Source organism: Narcine bancroftii, chromosome 7 (assembly GCF_036971445.1).
Source record: "Narcine bancroftii isolate sNarBan1 chromosome 7, sNarBan1.hap1, whole genome shotgun sequence".
Classification (NCBI taxonomy): domain Eukaryota; kingdom Metazoa; phylum Chordata; class Chondrichthyes; order Torpediniformes; family Narcinidae; genus Narcine; species Narcine bancroftii.
The window spans coordinates 1,422,960-1,440,311 of NC_091475.1; the positions used below are offsets into that span (position 1 = coordinate 1,422,960).

General features: G+C 41.2%; 1 protein-coding gene across 6 annotated transcripts in view; it reads left to right on the forward strand.

Moving 5' to 3' along the window:
- Positions 1-17,352, forward strand: part of tmem39a (transmembrane protein 39A) — a 66,713-nt gene that overhangs the window by 12,726 nt on the left and 36,635 nt on the right. For 4 of the 6 annotated variants that reach the window (XM_069888428.1, XM_069888430.1, XM_069888429.1 and 1 more), the window contains 2 exons: positions 8,548-8,723; positions 15,945-16,167. In XM_069888428.1, the coding sequence (XP_069744529.1) occupies positions 8,548-8,723; positions 15,945-16,167 (399 nt within the window). Of the gene's footprint in view, positions 1-8,057; positions 8,077-8,547; positions 8,724-13,878; positions 15,015-15,944; positions 16,168-17,352 lie in introns of those variants that run through there. The other 2 variants (XM_069888431.1, XM_069888433.1) reach the window with 2 other exon arrangements.

Sequence of the window (17,352 nt, forward strand, 5' to 3'; positions counted from 1 at the left end):
TGGTTGGTTAACTAATTTCTGTGAATTCTGCCTAATGCAGTCAGGAAGCAAGAGGGCATGAGAATCTGGGGGTAGATTGGGGAGTTGGTGGATGCCATAAATTACAGGGAAATGAGTTGGAAACTGGGATGGTTGGGATTATTCTCAAAAGTATCATAGATTTGAAAGGTCAAATGGCCTCTTGGTCTGTTGTGAGAAGTATAAGATTCTGTTACTGTTTGAAATGTGTCTTTTCATGAAAATTAAAGAGTTGTTGCTTCCATTGCCTTCACAATTCTGTCCATAAATTCTTCGTGTGTTCAATCACCAGAGGAGACCCATGAAAGTACACAAAGCGGTAAATTTCTCCCTGTCCCTGGAGGGTGTGAATAAAAACTCATTTATCAGAATCAGGATTTATTGTTATGAACAAATCATGAAATTTGGTGTTTCGTGGCAGCATCGTACTGCAAACATCTAATGACTAGTATATAAAATAATAATAACAAGAAGAGGGCAGGAAAAGTAAGGCAGTGTCTCTGGTTCATTGATTATTCAGGAATTTGGTGGCAGCGAGGAAGAAGCTGTCCTTGTGCCGCTGAATGCTCGTCTTTAGGCTCCTGTACCTTTTCCTTGATGGTAGAAGAGTGAGTGGTGGGGGTCTTTGAGGATAGAGGCTGCTTTTTTAAGACGCCACCTCATGTAGATGTCCTCAATGGAGAGAAGTCTGGTGCCTGTAATGACGCAGGCCGAGTTAACAGTCCTCTGGAGTCTATTCTTGTCCTGAGATTTGGTGTCTTCATACCAGGGACTGAAGCAATCAACCACGGTACAGCTATAAAGGTTTACGAGAGTCTTTGAACCTCCTCAGACTTTCTTTGTGATTGCATCAACATGGAGGCTCCAGGATAGATCCTTGGAGATGTTGACACCCAAGAATTTGAAGTTCTTGAATTTCTCCACTACTGAGCCCTCCTGAAGTCTTCAATAATCTCCTTGGTTTTGCTGACATTGAGCGCAAGGTTGTTGTCGTTCAACAAGCTGATCTATCTCCCTCCTGTATGCTTCCTCATTGCCATTTGTGATTCTGCCAACAACTGTGGTGTCAATCAGCAAACTTGTAGATGGCATTGGAATTGTGTCTGGCCACACAGTCACGGGTATATAACAAGTAGAGCAGTGGGCTAAACATGCATCCTTGGGGTACACCTGTGTTGATCAGTGAGGAGGAGATGTTGTTTCCAATTTGTTATGACTGTGGTCTTCCAATGAGAAAGTCAAGGATCCAGTTGCAGAGGGGAGTAAAGTTTGCAGCTTCTTGACCAGCACTGAGGGTATAATAGTATTGAGACCGAGCTGTCTTCGATGAATTGCTGTTCCTGAGGTGATCCAGTGCTGAGTGGAGAGCCAGCAATATTGCATCTGCTGTGGAACGCTTGTGACGATAGGCAAATTGCAGAGGGTTCAGATCTTTACTTTGGTACGTTTTTATTCTGGCCATGACCAGCCAACATTGGGTGGTAGTCGTTGAGGCAGCCAACACTATTCGGGTATTGGGATGAAGCTGGTGGGAAACTATGACTGCCACAATGAGAGGTTGAAAATGTCCATGAACACTCCAGCTAATTAGTTGGCGGAGATTTTCAGTACCCTGCCAGGTATGCCTTCAGGGCCTGACACCTTGTGAGGGTTCACCCTCTTGAATTATATTCTGATGTTGCCCTCAGAGATAGATATCACGGGGTCTTCAGCCTTTTCAGGGATTCTAGTAGGTATTGTTTAGTGGTTGTTCTTCTCAAAGTGGGCATAGAAGGTGCTCATTGGGAAGCATTGCAGGCATCTATAGTGTTTGCCCTCGCTTTGTAGGCTGTAATGGCCTGCACACCCTGCCATAGCTGGCGTGTATCTGTCTCTATCTCTGGCTTCCTCTGGAATTGCTACTTTGCTTCAGAGATAGCCTTCTACACGTCGTACCTGGACTTCTTGCAAAGAAGCCTTGTTCTTGCCCTCAGCTGGTTGCATATTCTCTGATTCATCCAGAGTTTCTGGTTGGGGAATCCCTGGTATGTGCACATGGGCACGTGCACATGGGCACACAGGCCGTGATGAAGTTGGTGACACCTGTTGCATATTCATTCAAGTCTATGGATGAGTTCTTGTATATGTTCTAGCCCTCTGATTCAAAGCCGTCCTGCAGATGCTCCTCCATCTCCCTCCCTCGACCATACTTTCACCATCTTCCCCACTGGTGCTTTGGTCCTCAGTCTCTGCTTTACGCCGGGAGGAGAAGAACAGCTATTTCTTTAATGCAGACCAATATTTGAAGCCAAAACCAAGATATTTTACAAATGACTTTGACTTGAATATTGCACTGAGTGTCAGATCTAGATCTAGGAATTGGTGTTGCAGATTACAGTTCTGACTTGAAGCTGGCAGTGACACTGGATCAAGCTCATCTATATGGTCTCTGAAAAATACATATTCACCTTCTCTTTTCCTCGAGTAATGCAACTCTTATGTGAAGCAAAACATCTTCAGGAGGAACTCAGCAGATTAGACAGCATCTGTGCAAAGATATTGGAAAGGTGAACCTTCATTGTGAAATGCAGACAGAAGTTGTAATAATTTGTTTATCAATTCTAGAACTGTGATTTAAAAGGACATGAGTGGAAAAACAAATTCCAGATAAAAAGGTCTTAAATCTAACTAGTGCACTTCCAGTGAATTGAAAATAACACTCCTTTTTTGGATCAAAAAGAATTCTGTGCAGAGGAAGTGGTCAATGTCCCCATGCACTTCCAGATTTGTGAGTTGAGAAAGAAGGAAGAAAACATGTAACAGATTTAAATGATTAGGTAGCTAACCCTGATCTTAAGTAATTCTTCCTGTTCTGTAAAGTCTAAAACTAATTTGATGGGCATAAAACTTCTACCAATAGATATACATGTATTTGGATAGACCAGGGATGATTAGTGATAGTAATATGGGTTTGTGTGGTAGGTTATATCTAACCAATCTTTCTTGAGGAGGTACCAGGAAGGTTGATGAAGGAAAGGCAACAAGATCCCATGAGACGTTGGTTCAGAAGGTTCAATTGTTCAGACTTCAGAGGGAAGAGAAAATTGGATTAAACATTGGTTTTGCAGGAAAAGCCAGAGAGTAGTACTGCAGTAACTGATAGCCTCTCTGATGATAGGCCTGTAACTAGAAGTGTGTCTCAGGGATTGGTCGGTGCTGAGTCGATTGTTGTTTGTCATCTATAATCAACAATCTGGACCATTGTGTGGTCAATTAGATCAGCAAGTTTGTAGATGACACAAAGACTGGAGGTGAGTAGACAGCGAAGAAGGTTTTCAGAGCTTGCCTCAGGGTCTAGAGCAGCTGGAAAATTGGGCTGCAAAATGGCAGATGGAATGTGTGAGGTGTTGCAGTTTGGAAGGATTAACCAAGAGAGGACATTCCCTCTTGATCACGGATCTCCTTATTCCATTTCAAGACCACGTGGGCCGCTTGGCTGTTCCGTGCTCAAATCATAAACTCAGAGGAGATCGCTAATGTAGCCCCCAAACTGTGGAACAACATTTCTGCCACCATCAAATCAGCCCCTTCCATCAACTTTCTTATATCCAGATGGAAGGTGTACTTTTATTCACTAGCGTTTTGAATCCTCATGCACTTTGTGTTCTAACCTCTTGTATTCTTTTAATTCTGTACTTTAAATAGTTCCCTCGTTGTGATTTTTTGTTTATCTGTCCAGCACTATGGAGATGGGTAATGCCAGATAAGTGAATTTTCCAGTTGCTTGAGCTTGCTTATTGCATGGATTGGCGAACTAATGGCAAGAAACGCCAATTTTATCCTTTTATATTTTTTACCTATTTATTTTCAGCATTTCTTTTTGCCAGTTGCTTCAATTCCAGATACAGGGGTTTTACTGTATTACCATGGACCCTTTCCAAAGCCGCATAATCTCCCCCCTTGTGGCTAAAGACATACTCACTTGAATGTGGCAGAAGTGCCTCCAAGCCACCGATGCCAACCCTCCTCTGGGAGAGATCATTGGTGGAGTGCCCGGCTCTGCCAACACACCTGAATGTGCAGTCGCTGTAAGCCCATCAGCCTGCGACCCAATTCCCCACTGCCTGACAGCCTCTGCCCCATTGGGGAGGGGAGATTGGCAGGGGCCGTTGGGGCAAGGGAGGTCTGTGGGGGGCGTCAGGGGCAGCTGGTGTAGGCTGTGACAGCCTGGCTGGCTGCTCCTGCACTGCGGCCGCTCTCTGCGGCTCAAAACGCGGCATAGTAATGGCGATCTTCCCTACCCATAATCCCCCATGCAGCTGGAACTGTTGTGGGAAACAGAATGGTTCCACCTGGATCGGGCAATGCTGCAGCAGCCTTAGGGCTGCCACCTGAAAGGTGTGTTCGCAGTTTTAAATCCACTTTTGTCGTTGGCCTTAAGGTGGAGGGTACACCAAATATGCTAGATTTATTTTTATTTTGTGAATACTTAAAGAAACTCTTTATGTCTGCCAAGCTTGAAGCTAATGACAGTGTTTGAACCGGGATAGCTCTATTTGAAATGGGATCACTAACTCTCCGAAGGTTGGTGTTTTATGGTATAAATCTCAAAATGTGGGATCATTTAAAATGCTATGAAAATGAAATGCCATCTGTTTGTTCTTATTTTATTTTTCACACTATAAACCACATTGATCAAGATACATACATTTTCCTTTTCAAATATATACAGTGTCGTTTTCTCCCCCCCCTCCTCCCATCCCACCCTCCCTACCTCCCCTCCCATTCATTTAAAGTTCAGAATCTAAGATACATTAAACCCGTTAAACAATGTTATCACTCAGTAAAAATAAACAAGAAATTCCACTGAGTCAGTTCTTTTCATTCCCTTCTCCTTCTGTCATTTTAGGTGGTAGATGTCCCCGGTAGGTTTTCTCTATTGTGTTTCATGTATGGCTCCCATATTTGTTCAAATATTGTAATATTATTTCTTAAATTATATGTTATTTTTTCTAATGGAATACATTTATTCATTTCTATATACCATTGTTGTATTCTCAAGTTATCTTCTAATTTCCAGGCTGACATAATACATTTTTTTAGGGCTATCCTAACAAATCTTTTTTGTGCACCATCCATATCAAGTCCAAATTCTTTGTTTTTTATGTTACTTAGGAGGAAGATCTCTGGATTTTTTGGTATATTGCTTTTTGTGATTTTATTTAATATCTGGTTTAGATCTTCCCAAAATTTTTTCACTTTCTCGCATGTCCAGATTGCATGAATTGTTGTTCCCGTTTCCTTTTTACAGTGAAAACATCTGTCAGATACTGTTGGCTCCCATTTATTTAACTTTTGAGGTGTAATATATAGCCTGTGTATCCAGTTATATTGTATCATACGTAACCTCGTATTTATTGTATTTCTCATAGTTCCTGAGCATAACTTCTCCCATGTTTCCTTCTTTATCTTTACGTTTAGATCTTGTTCCCATTTTTGTTTAGTTTTACCATTTGTTTCCTCATTCTCCTTTTCTTGTAGTTTAATATACATATTTGTTATAAATTTTTTGATTATCATTGTGTCTGTAATCACATATTCAAAATTACTTCCCTCTGGTAACCTCAGACTGCTTCCCAATTTGTCCTTCAAGTAGGATTTCAGTTGGTAGTATGCCAGCACTGTATCGTGAGTTGTATTTATCCTTCATTTGTTCAAAGGATAATAATTTATTTCCTGAAAAGCAATTTTCTATTCTTTTGATCCCTTTTTTCTCCCATTCTCTAAAGGAAAGGTTATCTATTGTAAAAGGGATTAGCTGATTTTGCGTCAGTATTAGTTTTGGTAGTTAGTAATTTGTTTTATTCCTTTCTACATGAATCTTCTTCCAAATATTGAGCAGATGATGCAATACTGGAGAATTCCTACGTTGTACCAATTTTTCATCCCATTTATATAATATGTGTTCAGGTATCTTCTCCCCTATTTTATCTAGTTCTAATCTAGTCCAATCTGGCTTTTCCCTTGTTTGATAAAAATCTGATAGGTATCTTAATTGTGCGGCTCTTTTTATAGTACTTGAGTTTGGTCTGATAGCTGGGAGTTCATTACATGTATTTTCTCAAGGCTAAATATTTGTATTCATCAGCAAAACTGAGTAAAGCTTTAGGTGGTGTATGTTTAAAAAAAATGTATGTGACATTGGGGTGCCATAGTTCGAGTAACGCTATTACAGCGCCAGCAACTGGGACCATGGTTCGATTGCTACACGGTCTGTAAGGAGTTTGTTCATTTTTCCCGTGACTGTGTAGGTTTCCTCCTGGTGCTCTGGTTTCCTTCCACCATTCAAAATAAACCATACCGAGGATTGTTGCTTAATTGGGCGGAACGGGCTCGTGGGCCAAAAGGGCCTGTTACCGTGCTGTATGTCTTAAAAGAAATATGTATTATGTTATAGCATAATGTAAAGTCATTTATTAATAGAGCATCACCTGATGAACGAAAGACACGTTAGTAATTTGGAATGCAACAATTCTCACTATAAGACCTATTTATAGAGAATTTGAAGGCTTGATACAAACATTTTCAAGTCTATTAGCTACAGTGCATCTTCATTTATTTTGTGTGTTCTTGAAATGAGAGGTATTTTGTACTGATGATTTGCATTGTATGTAGATTTGTGCTGCATATGAGAAGTGCGAAGAATGAATAGAATGTTAGAAATATATGAATTGTTTCTACTATTTAAGTAGAAGGGAAGTCTTTTATTGTCTGGGTTTATAAATAAATTGAAATGATTTCCTCCATGGAATTGTGGAAACTAATCTGAAAATCCCTGAATCAAGCAGACTATTTAAGAGTTTTTTTAAATGGAAATTAACACAACTATCGGAGGACTTTTGTTGTGCATCCCCCTGTTTCCAGGGTTGTTCCAGTGTTTCAACCTGTTTTGCTGAGGTGCCGTAATAACAGCCAAAATGAATCTACAGATTCAATTGTGGCCTGGATGATTTTGATTTTTGTTTGTCATCATTCTAACATTTACTTTGCATTGAGGTTGTAGGTACCTGTCATCCAAATTAAAACATCATATAATTATTGCAAAAAGCATCTGATTGGAATTTTAGATTTTCCTTTCCTCTTCCACGCTTTGTTATTCATAACATAGTCTGTTACATTAAAATGCAGCATAATTCTGAAGATGTGGAAGAAAAAATACAAAATACTGAGGAAGCTCGTCTGGTTAAGCAGCACCTATGAAAAGAGAAACTGAGTTAAGATTTCAGGCCAATGAATCTTCATAACATTATTCCTGCAGATTATTTTTGTTTTTCATTTACGGAAGAAAGGTTCAATTCACTCTGACTCAAGATGCAGATGATTGGTTGAAATTATAGACTTGCCCAGCACAGAGACACACCCTTTGGCCCACCATGTCCATACCAGCCTTTTTACCCATCAAAGATGGTATTCTTCTTGGCTTTGTACATTGGTGTGTCTATCATAATATCCCTTGACCAGAATAATTGTATGTGATTCCACTTTGTCTAGCAACAGGTTCCAGATTGTGAAAAAAAGCTTTACTCTTCCCTTTTAATTTTTTGATTCCCTTTTAAACTGCTACCCTTCACTTTATAATGATGCTGTCTTGTTTTTGATAGTTCATTTTTCCCCCATGGAAGGGCAGTCTATCCTCTTTGTGCCATATTTTGACTATTGTTACAGAGTTCTGTGTTGTGGCCTATGTGTTGTGTGGTTTTATGTTAAAAAGTGACAGTTTGCCTTAGAGGGTGAAGGTGGACAGCTGAGAGAGTGGGAGACGGACTGAGGATGTGCAGAAAATGATCTAAAAATTTCTGGACTTGGACAATAAGCCATCACTGAGGGTGATGCTGTGGAGTGGAAGGAGGACCAGAGCATGAGTCATGGTCTGGAGGACAGTTTAGAATGTTGGGATTTCAAAAAGGATGAACTTTCCGAAGGCAGCCAGAAGGATCCAGACCAAGCCAGTGGTTCCTCTCTCTGCAAGCAACACAAGACAACTTCGAATTTTGTGCTCTTTCTATCTCTCTCTCAAAGGTCTTTTGTCTTTAGTTTACCAAACAAACTGAATTTTGTTTATGATCTTTGCTTCAGTTGAGATCGAAGTTTTGTGAGTCTTGTGTGTTTCGTGTTTGTTTTGTGTCTAAGTTTTTCTGTGGGCTGGTTGGAAGTGTAGCTTAGACTTTAATTCCATATGTTATATTTAGGCTGGGGAATTTATTAGTTTTACACTGTTATAGAAATTTGATTAGTAACCAGTGGGCATTGTTAGAAAAGGGGGGATTTTGAATTAAAGTTTGAAGGTGAATTTTTTGTTAATAAAGTAATTGTTCATCTTTACCCCTCTGCGATTTGCCTTCTTGTGGTTGCTGGTTTGATCTTGTAACACTATCTCTATTCAATGTCAATTTAACATCAGCACAATGTCTGGCTGACAGATTAAATTCTTACCAAGTCTAGAAGATAATTTGCTATCTCAATCCTAATTGAATATTTGTTTTGTTATAGACCACAGAACGTGTTGGTTTTGGGCAGACTGCACTGGTGCTTAAATTGGAGCTGGTCCATGCCATGCCTGGTGGACGGCGGGGCCCAAGTCGGCAGCAGCTGAGCCGCTCAGCATTGCCATCTCTGCAGACCATTGTGGGTGGCAGCTGTGGGAATGGGACTGGGATAAGGAACAGGTATACATTACACATCCTTTGTTTAAGTTACCTTTATTTTAAAATAGGAAGACATTATTCCATTCAAATTTATTATGCTTAATCTTCTGAGCAGTGTCAGAGTGAATTGTCACATTCTGCTATCTCATTTGAGAATTCTGCATATAGTTGAATATTCTGGGGTTTTTTTTAACAGAATGTGGTTGTGCTATGAAGTAGTTATGTTTCTGGCTTTCCAGTCGGATTCTCGAGCATGCCTGACCTGTTATTTTTGACATTACTCACATCATCAGGAAAAGATCAATTGAATGGAGTTTTGATCAAGCTATAAAATGCTCTGGACAGCTGACACCTTAGATTTAATGTCTAGTTTTAAGATGGGAAAACAATAAAAAAGTGAATACTGAATATCCAAACTGTGAAACTGATAAAACGTGCCAAATATATTCTTCATAAATACCAGATCCGAAATGTCTGGTATTTCCCTTTACTTCCTGCTGAGTTGCTCCAATATGGTTCTGTCTTTCCTTTGTTAAATTAGATAATGCCAAGATCTTATTTTCAAGAGAGATGAAGGATATAGAAGAGATGATAAAAAATCTATTGCTTCAGAGATAATTATATATTTCTAGATCTGTTCCAGATGGGGAAATATATAGCCTGAAAGAAATATCAATATGTGGGGATGTTGAATAATTCATATTGAGCAAATTAAGTTATTTAGAATTTTAGAAATTAAAACAAGGAAAGATGTGAATGAGAGAAGACAATAAGAAGGTGGCGACGTCATAAGAAGGTGGCGACGCCATGAGAAGGTGGCGACGCCATGAGAAGGTGGCGACGCCATGAGAAGGTGGCGACGCCATGAGAAGGTGGCGACGCCATGAGAAGGTGGCGACGCCATGAGAAGGTGGCGACGCCATGAGAAGGTGGCGACGCCATGAGAAGGTGGCGACGCCATGAGAAGGTGGCGACGCCATGAGAAGGTGGCGACGCCATGAGAAGGTGGCGACGCCATGAGAAGGTGGCGACGCCATGAGAAGGTGGCGACGCCATGAGAAGGTGGCGACGCCATGAGAAGGTGGCGACGCCATGAGAAGGTGGCGACGCCATGAGAAGGTGGCGACGCCATGAGAAGGTGGCGACGCCATGAGAAGGTGGCGACGCCATGAGAAGGTGGCGACGCCATGAGAAGGTGGCGACGCCATGAGAAGGTGGCGACGCCATGAGAAGGTGGCGACGCCATGAGAAGGTGGCGACGCCATGAGAAGGTGGCGACGCCATGAGAAGGTGGCGACGCCATGAGAAGGTGGCGACGCCATGAGAAGGTGGCGACGCCATGAGAAGGTGGCGACGCCATGAGAAGGTGGCGACGCCATGAGAAGGTGGCGACGCCATGAGAAGGTGGCGACGCCATGAGAAGGTGGCGACGCCATGAGAAGGTGGCGACGCCATGAGAAGGTGGCGACGCCATGAGAAGGTGGCGACGCCATGAGAAGGTGGCGACGCCATGAGAAGGTGGCGACGCCATGAGAAGGTGGCGACGCCATGAGAAGGTGGCGACGCCATGAGAAGGTGGCGACGCCATGAGAAGGTGGCGACGCCATGAGAAGGTGGCGACGCCATGAGAAGGTGGCGACGCCATGAGAAGGTGGCGACGCCATGAGAAGGTGGCGACGCCATGAGAAGGTGGCGACGCCATGAGAAGGTGGCGACGCCATGAGAAGGTGGCGACGCCATGAGAAGGTGGCGACGCCATGAGAAGGTGGCGACGCCATGAGAAGGTGGCGACGCCATGAGAAGGTGGCGACGCCATGAGAAGGTGGCGACGCCATGAGAAGGTGGCGACGCCATGAGAAGGTGGCGACGCCATGAGAAGGTGGCGACGCCATGAGAAGGTGGCGACGCCATGAGAAGGTGGCGACGCCATGAGAAGGTGGCGACGCCATGAGAAGGTGGCGACGCCATGAGAAGGTGGCGACGCCATGAGAAGGTGGCGACGCCATGAGAAGGTGGCGACGCCATGAGAAGGTGGCGACGCCATGAGAAGGTGGCGACGCCATGAGAAGGTGGCGATGTAAGGCCTATGAGCCTGCTCATGGCTAATCAAATCTTGGCCTCTTCCATTTTTCCACTTCCAATTCGTTTTTGACTGCCTTGCCATTTGGTGTCTCTTGCCACTAATTTTTGAATATAGAGACCAGACCAGGTGAAGTTGGCAGATTACTTCCCCTGAAGGACATTAGTGAACCTCAGTGTTGTGACAATGCAGTACATTTTGTAATCATTATTACCGATGCTGGTTGTTTATCAAAATTTCTGAACTTTAACAATTAAATTTCATCGCTGCTTTGGATAAATTTGAACACACAGTCATAATTCTGCAAAATTATTTCAAAATTTTCCTTTTTTAAAATATTTTTATTGAGTTTAATATAATTTCATATACATGCTGCATCATAATATATGGATATATAATTGTAAAAATGCACTAATTAACTTTCCAATTTTCATTATTAATTATTGATTAACATTGTAAATCGAAAAAATGAAAATCACATGAATTACATTACAAGCAGTCTGCTCTCTCGGACCATCATATAAACTCTGATTGATAAACTTATTTTTTTTAAAAGAGAGAAAAAAAGCCAAACTAATATTAATCGAACTCCTCTCTCTAATAAATGGTTAAGATTAAAAATGACTGGGAACAAGATCTGATATAATCTTCCCAGATGAGGACTGGCATCCACTCTTAGTTTGATTAATGATTCATCATTTTGTGCTAGACATTGTTTATTACAATTTAAAGTGGTGAGCAGAATACATACAGTACAACTCAGATTATCTGAAATCAGATTCTCCAAAATCCTGTTATCTGAAATTTTTTTAAAAATTTATCTGAAGCCCTCGTTTATCCAAAACTTTTTCGGAGCTGAACTGACCGGGGACGGCAGGCTCCCCGGTGGTGGCAGTAGTGGACCTTCGGAGCTTGGGCCCTCAGTGCTGGCAGCAGCAGACCTCAAGCTCCCGAGCAGGAGCAGACCATTGGGGATGGCCAGCAATTTTTTGGTGAGAATTAAACATTATTTTAATGCTTAAAAAGCCTTCCCTTGTTGATTGTTGTTGTTTTAACACTGTTACAAGTGATTTGCTGTTACTACTGGGCTGTTTTTAAAAAATGACCAGTTCTCTGGAAAAAAAACCCTGTCCCTACCATTTTTGATAATCAGAGTTGCACTGTGTATGTCTAAACTTAAATTATTTCATTTTTATGCACATGTGTGAAAGGTGTAAAATTTTAGAGGCCTCACTAATTCACACGTTTTGGGAATGTCCCAAATTATGAAGATTCTGGAAGAATATTTTTGAATCTTCATCAATAATTTTTAAGACTAAAATAGATCCCTGCCCTTTAATTGCCTTGTTTGGTTTTATTCGCGATCCAACTATCCTTTGTCAGTATCTCGAGAAGGTTTTTAGCTTTTAGTACACTGATAGCCAGACGGGGGGTTTTAATGAAGTGGAAAAGTGAACTTCCACTGACTCATGGGTAGTGGCTACATGACATAATAGCATATTTAAGTTTGAAAAAAATTAGATATATCGAAGACTAAAAGTTCCAGTTTGAAAAGATATGGGGTCCATTCATAGATTATTATCATGGTTGGCAGTTTTAGGCATTGTGGCTGCTCTGGAGATGCTATGTCTGGCTTCAGCTTCTGATCCAGTTTCGTTTTTATTTCTTTTTGTTGTTTATTTCAAAATTTTCCAAGGGTTTCAGTTGTATTTTTTATATTTTTGTTTCCAAATAGGTATCATTGTCTTGATTTTGTGAGAAGGTGAATGGGAGAGAAAGGGAAAAAAACATGTTCAGATTTTTTTTAAACTTTATTTGACGTGTAAGAAATCTTCGACTTGAGTTGGCTCAGCAGGCTTTGTTTTTCTTCTCTTTCTCTTACTAAAAGGGGCGCCGGGCAACACTAATGGTGTTGCTTTGTAGCAGGCAGAAGGCAATTTCTGTATTATTACCTGACAAAAAAGGAATCTTGAATTGTTTAGACCAGCCATTCTGAATGGGGCCAGAGCCTCCCTTCCTCCCCCTCCCCAGCCCCAACCCCATGGGCCACATCACATTTAAGAGGACACAGAATTAAATATTTAATTGGGGTGGGGGGGGGTGAGGTGTGTAGGGAGCACAGAGACTAAATGGATTAAACATTTTTTGAGGAATGGATGGACTTTGTCACTAGGCTAAGTTGTATAGTCGCCAAGCAGTGGAGATTTTTTTCAAAATAGGAGGTATTTGAAGAAAGACGAATGAATGTGGAAAATTAACAATGTTTTCAGAACATTCCTTGCTTTGATATAGATCATAACAGCACAGAACAGGCCCTTCAGCCCACAATGTTGTGCCGACCTTTAGACTCTGCCTCCCACATAACCCTCCATTTTAAATTCCTCCATATGCTTGTCTAGTAGTCTTTTGAATTTCACCAACGTACCTGCCTCCACCACTGACCCAGGTCGTGCGCACCACACACCAACCACTCTCTGGGTAAAATACCTTCCTCTGATATCTCCCTTGAACTTCCCACCCATTTCCTTAGAGCCATGCCCTCTTGAGCAGTGGTGCCGTGGAGGCATAGATTGTCCACTCTATCTATTCCTCTTAATATCTTGTATACCTCTATCATGTCTCCTCTCATCCTCCTCTCCAAAGAGTAAAGCCCTACCTCCCTCAATCACTGCTCATAATGCATACTCTCTAAACCAAGTAGCCTGGTCAATCTCCTCTGCACCCTTTCCAACACTTCCATGTCTTTCCTGTAATGAGGTGACCAGAACTGAACACAGTACTCCAAGTGTGGTCTAACCAGGGTTTTGTAGATGATTGTGTTGACTGACATGGAACCATTACCTTTTATGTAGCTTTTGTTCCAATCACTTTCAATTCCATGAAATAAGTGTGCAGGCCAAAATGTTTTGCTCCATATTTCTCACATTTACAAGCACCCTCATTTTGCTTCAAGTTTTCGTGTCGGGCCGTGAATGTATGTCTTCTCCTATCAAAGTAGGTATGTATTATCCACAAAATTTAAATGGACTTTTGAGCTAACCCTTTGGAAGAAGTGCCTTTGTTTTGTAATAGTTCATTTTTTTACTTTCAGAAATAATTTTACTCACGAGTTCCTCGGCAAAAGGAAATGTCAGCAGTATTTGATGGAATATTCATCAGATGGATTCATTACATCTCTGCAAAACCTTTCTCTGCTCACATATTTGATTTGTTTGAATACATTTTCAAATGAAAGCATGAGGCCAAGCAAGCTGAGATAACATTTAGAGCATACATAAAGAGAAGAAAGATGAACCCTTGGATTACCTCAAAACCCTTGGATAATTTTGAGGGAAGCCCAGCGCTCAAACAGATGATTACTGAAATGTCACAGAAATTAGAAAAGGGTCTTCTTGCATCATTCAAGAGAAGTGAATTGATTATGAAAAAAGGAAATGCTCATAACATCGCCGAGTCGTTTATTTTGTCTTCAGTGTCCAAAATATCTGACATCATGAACTTGAATGGCAAAGAAACTATATAGGAAATTCCTTTAGAGTAATTCCATTGCCTCTAGAAGAATTTGAGATGGCAATGAACATTGAAAGACCATTTGTCATTTCATGCATCCAAAAAATTCCCTTTAAAATTAGACGGATCCACTCAGCAAGAGAACGATGCTCATCTAATAGATTATGCCAGATACTGGAATGGAAACGAGCTGATGGAAGATATGCTTACCAGAAGGATTAAAACAGACACCAAGGGACTGACTATTTTCAAAGAAGTTAAGAATTACATAAACAAGAACAGTATTTCATTCTAGAATATAGTTACTTGTGCAACTGATGGTGCCACTTCTAGAATTGGACATCATACGCTTGAGCTTCAGTCTTTACTATTCATTGCATCGTTTGTAGGGACCACTTCGTGGCTAAATATTTGGAGGCTGTTTAAATCTTTCACTTTCAATTGTCATAAAGACTGTAAATTTTATAAAATGACGTGCCCTTCTAGATTATCTATTCCACCAGCTGTGTGAAGAAAATGACACACATTTCCAGATACTGCTGCTGCAATACCAGGGTGAGGTGGCTGTCCAAAGGAATTCGTCTTTGTTATTTTGTTGCCCTCTGGGACACAATTGTTTCTTTCTCATAATGAGCATGGAAAAAAACTTGTTGATGCAAAGGAAGGCACATTTTATCAAGCAGGTACCTTGATTGATCTTCAGAGTGAAACAAGTGCACACCGTAAGTTCATTCTATTTAAAAAAAGATTTTTGGGTTAAGGGTGATCTGCCGAATAGATTTCCAAAACTTTGGGAAAAGAGCAAACTATTTTACACTGCCTTTCCCTCAATCTAGTTAAATGTGGATTCAGCAAGACCGTTTCCTTGACAAATCCAGGAACAGACTTGAAATTGCAACAAGAGGTGACCTTCAACTAAGATGGTCAAATTTGGAGCCTGACATTTAAAAAAATCTGCACGTGAACATCAGGCTCAAGGATCTCTCAAGTTTATGCTTAAGATTCCTTCATGGCTCATTGTGTACAAACCATTGCACTCTAAAACTCTTTTTGTAATATGCATGTTCATGTTTTCTTCTTTTGTACTTGTTCAGTAAGAATGAATTCCTACTTGTTCTTGAATCACAGACCACAGTTGTTATGTTCAGAGTCAAAGTCTAATTTTCTTTTCATCTTGCATAACATCAATATTTTTAATGTATTTTATAAAGTTGGTAGGAGAAAAGTACAGAAGAAAACACTAAACGACTGCTTCACAGGGAAGTGGGTCTATAAACTTTGAGGCGAGTCCTAAGGGGGCCAAAGCAAAAAAAAAAGTTGAGAATGGCTGCCCTAAATTAGCATTGAGCACTGATAATGCCACTGACTGGAAAATCTGTATCACCAATTGTTTTCAGTCTAAATAGATTTTGAGATTGTCCTTTTCTAAACTCAAAATTGCCAGTGTTTAATTATATTTTCAATGTGTTGTTTTTGCTGTGTGCTGATATAGATTACTGAGAATCCTAATGTCCCAATGAGATATCTCTGATCAAAAAGTCATCGTTTTTAAAAAGTGCTTTTTACAAGTATTTTGATATCTTTCTCTGAAACTGATTTGAACAAATTTAAAGACGGCTATTTCCATATACCTTTATTTCGCATTTTTTCAGGAATGGCAGTGCCATGGGTTTGTCTGCTCCTCCCATTACTGCCTTGATTTCCCCAGAACCTGTCCGCCACTGCCGTATTCCTGACCTGCCGACGGATGGATGCATTGTCTTTGAGCTTCTTTTCTTCGTTTACTTGTTGATGGCTCTTCTTGTTCAGTACATTAACATATACAAAACAGTCTGGTGGTTTCCATACCTTCATCCTGCTGCTTCTACTTCACTGGTGAGCATGTCTTAGAATTACAGAACTATCTCTGTATATTGCAGGGGGAATATGGGAAAATTTGACACTAGAATTTTTCACTCTAATTAGACCTCTTCTTCAAACCTAAGTCTGCTTTAGTGCTGAATCCAAATATTGCTGAATAGTTCTACAATCCAACGACAGTTTAAATTGTGAGATGATGTAATCCATCAGCAAATGAATTTTTTAAAAACTGAAGATGCCAAAATCTGAAACAAAAACAGAAAATGCTGGAAGCATTGATCAGGTCAGGCATCACTTGGAATGAGAAACTGAGTTAACATTTAAGATCCAGGATCATTTTCATTTATTATTACCTTAATCTCTGAGATCAGAGTCTCACACCTGAAAAGTTTCACTTTTCATGATGCTCCCTGCCTTGCTGAGTGTTAGGTGTTTTCTGTTTCTATTATGTAAACTGTGGTGGCCCTTCTACCAATAACAAAATCATTCCAAACAGCAGTTATGCATGTATCACCTGTATAAGTGATTTCTTTGGGGGCAGGTGCTTTACGTATGTGTTGCCTATTGGGCTGTTTCTTCACTACTTGTTCTGACTACCGTATTTGATGGCATATAGGATCCTTCCCTTTTATCCCCTCCAAAAAATCACTTCACAAACCACCCTGGCTCCTATATGCAAAGGTGACATTTTGGTGCCGCCATTTTGGGCACAGAAATACCAAGCCCTCAAACGACTCACCCAGCTTTAAGAAGTACATGCCGAAGGAACAATCAATCGCTTTCTTTGAGGGGAATGCTGGGCCTCGACAATCTGGCTCGAAGGGAGCCTTTGTTTGATGAGTGTGGCGCCCCCACCCCGAGCAAATTGAATGAGGCGTGGGGATGGGTGGCAGGCTACTCGCTCACTGCCCTGGCGCCTCATTCGATTTGCTCAGGGGGCCACGTTCGTCGACCAAAGGCTCAGCATGGACCCTGATGACAGAGGCCCAGTGCTCCCCTCAAAGCAAGTGATCGATCATCTGCTCCCCACGACGGTGGGCCCTGTCCGTTGCCCTGGTGACTGGCTTCTCTCCCTCCCTCCCACCCTCGCACACCTGTGGGTCCCAGCATGCCTGTCAATCAATCGGCATTTGCAACAGTGGGGCAGAAGCACCCTGAGCCTGGGCATGTGGTGGGCAGGAGGGCGTGTTGCTCATGTGC